Source organism: Sphaeroforma arctica (genome assembly GCF_001186125.1).
Source record: "Sphaeroforma arctica JP610 unplaced genomic scaffold supercont1.1180, whole genome shotgun sequence".
NCBI classification, from domain to species: Eukaryota; class Ichthyosporea; order Ichthyophonida; genus Sphaeroforma; species Sphaeroforma arctica.
The window spans coordinates 187-6,277 of NW_014039378.1; the positions used below are offsets into that span (position 1 = coordinate 187).

The 6,091-nt window shown below is 43.4% G+C and overlaps 2 protein-coding genes across 2 annotated transcripts; one reads left to right on the top strand and one right to left on the bottom strand.

The window, feature by feature from the left end:
- Nucleotides 1-226: 226 nt before the first annotated feature.
- On the top strand, nt 227-1,682 carry SARC_10234 (hypothetical protein; the record flags this gene model as incomplete). The annotated part of the gene is made up of 2 exons (XM_014295727.1): nt 227-352; nt 1,461-1,682. 2 exons carry the CDS (start codon nt 227-229, stop codon nt 1,680-1,682), a joined length of 348 nt encoding a protein of 115 aa, XP_014151202.1.
- Nucleotides 1,683-2,103: 421 nt separating this feature from the next.
- Nucleotides 2,104-4,328, bottom strand: SARC_10235 (hypothetical protein). Its single transcript, XM_014295728.1, has one exon. The coding sequence runs from the start codon at nt 4,266-4,268 to the stop codon at nt 2,223-2,225; it is 2,046 nt and encodes a 681-aa protein (XP_014151203.1). The 5' UTR covers nt 4,269-4,328; the 3' UTR covers nt 2,104-2,222.
- Nucleotides 4,329-6,091: the final 1,763 nt, after the last annotated feature.

The window sequence follows — 6,091 nt, forward strand, 5'->3', positions numbered from 1 at the left end:
CTGCATACATTCTAGATAGAAAATCACACTTATACCAACTACAATTGCAGACATTCTAGATATATAATCTCACTTATACCAACTACAGTTGCACACATTACAGACATCTCAGAATTCCTAACACATAACACATTACAGAACATTTGCGACCAAAACGCCGAATGGAGGTGACCGCAGTGGTTGGACGGACACGCCCCAAGCCATTGCGGAGAGACGCCAGAAGGCTATGGAACGTATACAGAACGGGACACAGGACAATGTGAACGCAAGACAGGACAAAACCAAGTCACTACGACTCCCCGGGCAGACGGCGAGAGAGCGGGAGATGGCCGCTATGGTACAGGAGTACAATGTAATTACCGGTTGGGACGATTCTGTGTATATGTTTGTACATCCATTTGTGTGGCATATATTTATATGTGTGTATTTGTATATACATTTGTGTGTATATGTTTGCCATTTGTGTGGATAGTGTATATTGAGTATGGTCGATTAGTATGCCCCATATACCTCGTTTCAAGATTAAGTGTGTGTATGTATACAGTGCATAAGAGTACACATGTGTTTGTATAGTTATTGTATGTATGCATTTGCACAGTGGATGAGTAACCACGTGGACGTCACTGTGCTTATGTGTTCTGTGAAAGTAAACCCTAAACCCTAAACCCTCGAAACTAGACCCTAAGCCCACACTAATTTATTTCGCATGCATAGTCTCGTTTTGGCCACGTGACAGCTATGTTCTAATATTGTACCCGTAGGCTTCGTATGCGCCTGTGTGTCCGTCAGTGTCTTCGTCAAAGTACCACCCAGCTTCTCAGGGACGCGCCTGAGTGAGTGCACGTTGTTTGTTTTCAGGACGGCTTGCCTACATAGGAAGGTGCTCTACTACCACCCGCACTCGCATTTGTTTGCACCCGTGACCGTGAGTCTATGTTTCATTCAGAAGGCTATGGCATATACTGTATATGCACACGTAGCCTCTGTAGCCGTCTGTGTTTTCAGTTTTGATAGCCCTGTCGAAGTTCCGCCGAGTGTCGCAGGGACATATGAGTTTGCTTGTTCAGGGCGGCTTACCTACATATGAGGGTGCTCTACAATCACGTGTCTTAGTTTGTACGCATGTGTAAGTGCGCTTATATATATATATATATATATATAATACATTAAAGTGCAATTGATATGTGGCGCATATGGTTGTGTATAGTGGTGACTTTCCTCAGATTGAGCATTCAACAGCACTCAGGATGTGGATGTACATAGTGACACTCAACATGGACATTTGCGACACAAATCAAATTAACAAGCTTTCCCCTAATATACACCACCCCACACTCGATGTGAATGTGCATGTAAGTACACTATTGTCCTCCATCCTTGCATATTTTGGTCCCACGCATCTACCCGTTGTTAATGCACAACACATAAACACACATACACACATGCTGTCGTTTCTGTAGGCCACCTCCAGAGTCAAATCGCTGATGGAGATGCACGGGGAGAAGTCACAGAAGGCTGTGGCAGAGTTACAGGAAACTAAGATGAAGGGAGGCAAAGGCTTTGACAGGGACAGAGATATGAACCTCCGTCAGGTCGACGATAAGAAGTTCAGAGAACTGACAAGTGCGCCCGGGAAGGGCCTGACGTCGATGTTTGGTAGTGGAGAGTCCCGGTTTTTGTAGATATTAAAACCGGTTTTCAGATCGATTTCCCTTCTTGGTTGAATTCGATATAACACCTCTTGGTGGGTGCGGCCAAGTTTCTATTATATACACCATGTGTCCCATTTTTTTTATTGACACCAAAGGAGATGATTATATAGTCGTCAACATCCAAACACGATTAATCTAGTGGCGGTGACGTACCTGGACAATACTGCGGTTAGGGTTTCTGTAAATGTATTGTACTTGCGAAAGTTCTATACATACAAGGTTTTCTTGTGCATATATATGTTGAAAGGGCATATCGGTCTTATCTGATATTCATACAATATTCGCCTACATATGAACGATTTCGTCGTACGTATACCTAAATATAACGAAAGCATTTTTTTCTTTGCAACAGCGTCGCATCGACCTTCAAATCACATTTGTATCCCAAAAATTTCTAATTTGTCATATATTTTATTTTATATACACACTTGCCTTCTCTGGCAAGTGTTTGTGAAACATTTCTAAGATGGGTTGCTCACCTAATGTCTATTATATAGCAAGTGTCTCGATCTACATGCCCACACTCATGGTACTCTGATTGCCATCCCTGGCTGGGCCCATTGACGTAGTGCTTTGAGTTCCACCGACCGACATAACACTGTGCGAGTTAACATGTGCAAAGCTCTGCTCCTCCTTCTTGTTCTTCTGCTTCCTGCGGTACATAACCACACCCACAACGGCACAGCAGCAGCAGCAGCAGCACAGTAGCAACATGGATAGAAGTGCAGCCAAAAGCGCCCCACTGCCCTCCTCTTCTTCGTTGCTGCTGGAAGCTCCAGCGCCCGTGCCGGTATTGGACAGCTTGGGGAAGTCCTTCGCGTTGTAGATAACACCAGCCGGCGCCTCCACATTGGCCTCTCCCGACTCTCGGCGGTCCAAATCGTTCTGGGTCAGGTCCAGGAAGTTCTGTCCTCCGACCTCACGACGACGACGACGGCCAGAGTTATCCATGTAATCACCGAGCACGGTGAAGTTGAACTCCAGGCTTGAACCTTCGCGATCCGATGAGGCGCAGGCCATATCCACGGTCACCAACATAGGGAAGTTGATATCGGCTGCTGGGAATTGCAGAGGTCCGTAGCCTACGAAAGTCTGATCGAGGTTGGCGGATGTGACATCGATGTCGTCGCCGAACCATTTGTAGCCGGTGCAGTCGACGTTCGGAGATGTGCGCACAATCTTGATGATTTCAGCGTAGTCGAATCCTACACCAGACTCGTTAGTCCATAAGTGAATGGTCCAGTACGACATGTCGCCGAGTGAGAAGATATCGTTGGGACGGTTACCAACGTAACCATCGGCAGGCGCGGTGTCAGGACGAAGGGTGATAGTGGGTGTGAAGAGAGCCTCGAGCTGGAACATGTCGTCGCAAAGGTCATTGGAATCGATGGCAAAGTACAGATCAGCGTCACCCAAGATTTGAGGGCACTCCAGGGATTGTCCGTTGCTGTCGTTCTCGATGCAGCCGAACTGCAAACCGAAGATGTAGTAAAGACCAGACAAATCGCACGCGGTGATATCGAATGTAATTGACTGTACACAAAGTTCGCCCGCATCGATATCGGAACAGGCCTCGGTCACTCTCCAAGCTCCTGTGCTCAACTCTCCATCATCCGTCTGGTTAAATAGAACCTCACCGGTGGCACCGGACATAACAGTGTAAGGAGATGGCACATTGACTTGCAAGACAATAGTAGATTGGTTTTCGCTGATAGACATTATATCTACAGATGTGATTGCGGCTTCAAGATCGGCGTATGGCCACTTGGGCTCGATGGTGGCAGCGACGTTGGCAACTCGATCGATCTCAATCTTCAAGTGAGTCATGGCTGTACCGGTACGATTGACAGGGACTCGCAGCGCGCTATCATCGTCAATCATGGTCACGAACTCATCAGACCAGATCTTGAGATCAGACTCATATGTACTCATTGTAGGGTAGTCAGTCTCTACTACGCCACATACCGCGAAGTTGGACATAAGAACAGAGAAGCCTAGATCTGCTCTGCAGTTAGATAGGATGTCCACGAATGGAGCAATAAGCTTGCCACCTTCGTAATCACAGTCGTCAAACATAATATCTTTCAGTACTCGTGTATTGAATAGATTACCGATTGAACCTACGACATTTAGTGCACCTTCAGTGATACCCATCTTCATCGTACCGGCGGTGTTGTATGTGACTGGGGGAAATAGAACATACTCAAACTCAGCCGTAAGTGCAATGGGCTCTTCTAGGCCACATTGTGTTCCAGCACTGTCCTCAATCAGAATATCTTCCAGAGCGAACTCAGCTAGGTTATTGATGGAAAATAAGACTGGAGTGGAAGCTTGAATTACTGCCATATTATTGGGGTCGGCAGATCTGATGGTCACAGCTTTGCTGATTTGTATAGCTGCAGCTTCCTGATATGTACCTGCTGCTAGTACGAGTACATCACCGTCGGCTGCCTGGTCGATGGCAGCGGATAGGGAATTTGCACCAGCAGTAACGGGTACATCAACCGCTGAGACTACTGCCGCAGCAGTCGCTAACAAAAACAGTTGACTAAGCATGTTGTTTGAATGAGGATTGAATCAAATTCTAAAGATCAGACAATGAACAACTGATAGTCCTGTTCCATGTGACATGTATATATACTGTTATCCGCCACTTCTAAATATTAAAATAAATTGCAGCATAGCAGGGCAGGGCGGCAGGCCCGAAGCAATGGGGAAGTGTTCTTTTCGCTCCAGATTTTTACTGTTATTTCTTTTAAAAGCAAACCATTTTAAACTAGTTATGCTCGAAGAGTATGGTAACTACTCCATATAGCCTATTTTTAACATTTTTTGGGAAAAGTTTCTTTGATAGACTCGATTGTCAGTCGATCTCAAAACTTGAATGAATCGATCAGCATTCCATTGGGATAGGTTTAAACAAGTGTATTATAAAAATACTTTTCTGCTCTTTTTGTTTAAGTTTTGCCTGAGAGGCTAAGACTGACGACTGTTTTCGCTGTGATTGTCATTGAAGACATTCCAAATTTTGTTCAGGAATTTGCCTTTTTCTTAATTTAACTTTTAAAATTCTCAAACTTAGCTCTATATGTGTACCGACTACGTTTTTAAATATAAAACTGTCTTTCACGCTTCACCAGTGAAAGAAAAAGGAATTGGTACATTTTCTCAGCATAGTACGTATTTTCGATTTTCAGTTGCGATTTGCGAACTATACTGTTCGCTATTTAAAAAAAAACAAATATAGTTACGAAAAATATATGTGATTAATACTACTCAAAGAGTTCTTTTTTTTAAAGGGTTAATATTTTCCACTTAAAAATGAGAAAACTATATATATATTGACTCTAAACTCTATAAAAGCATAATTTTCGGCCTTCTAAACAAACATCCATCTCTCAAATAACGTCAAAGGGCATATTTATTTACATAAATATTAAATAAGTTCTGCTTTTATAATAAACGTTAAAACTTTTATTTGGGTTATGGCTTGACCTAAAAATACCTGCCAATTATATATAATTTTAAAGTTCAAATTATTTTTTTTGGTATAAAGAATAAAAAGGTAAAACGTATAAAAAAAACAATGAGATGTTTTGTGCGCGCGGCTGCGAGTGCTGCGACAGTGAGAGGGGCTGATGGCAGCGGTCAGCGAGGCTGCGTCTGCGACTCTGCGTGCGTCCCTGCGGCCTGCGAGTAGTGCGAGAGTATGTATAATTTGGTTTTTGTTTTTTTATAGAAAACCCAAAAAGACGAGGCCTGAAGGCTGAGGCCTGAGGAAGCGTGTCTGCCTCTCTGCCACTCCGGCTCTCTGCATATTAAGCCTTCTAAATAAGACAGTTACATTATACATAAATATGCTCTCTGTGCCTAAAAAAAAAAATGCCTATTCAGACTTTCATAGCCTTTGGACTTTCAGCCTTTGTTTGGTCCGTTGGAGCGGTTTTGTGGCAACCTGAATCAGCGTATTTACGGACACAATGACAATACAATATACATACACATAACCCTCTGAAGTTCTGTATTTCTTCGTTTTTATTTAGTGGGGGGGGGGGGTTCAAATATTTTGATCATTAATAAAAGTAGAGATTCTTTTGTAGAGATTCAGTCCATGGGGCCGTCTACAGTAGTCCAGTAGGACTGCCTGATAGATTGATAATTTTCGATGAGATATCAACATCCAGACACGTTCAGTAGTCTTGATTATTTATTTAGATGAGAAGCAGTAGTACACATTATATTTTATATACATAAATATACATGTGCGTGTAAATAGTTTGCTGTGCAAAGGCCCCCAGTTCACAGAGCCTCACTGGGTTCACACATACAACAACAACATGCTAGAGAGAGAGAGAGAGAGAGAGAGAGAGGAGGAGNGT

Bases quoted from the DNA above. Each gene is read 5' to 3' on its own strand.
- SARC_10235 (XM_014295728.1), bottom strand. From the start codon at position 4,268: ATGCTTAGTCAACTGTTTTTGTTAGCGACTGCTGCGGCAGTAGTCTCA.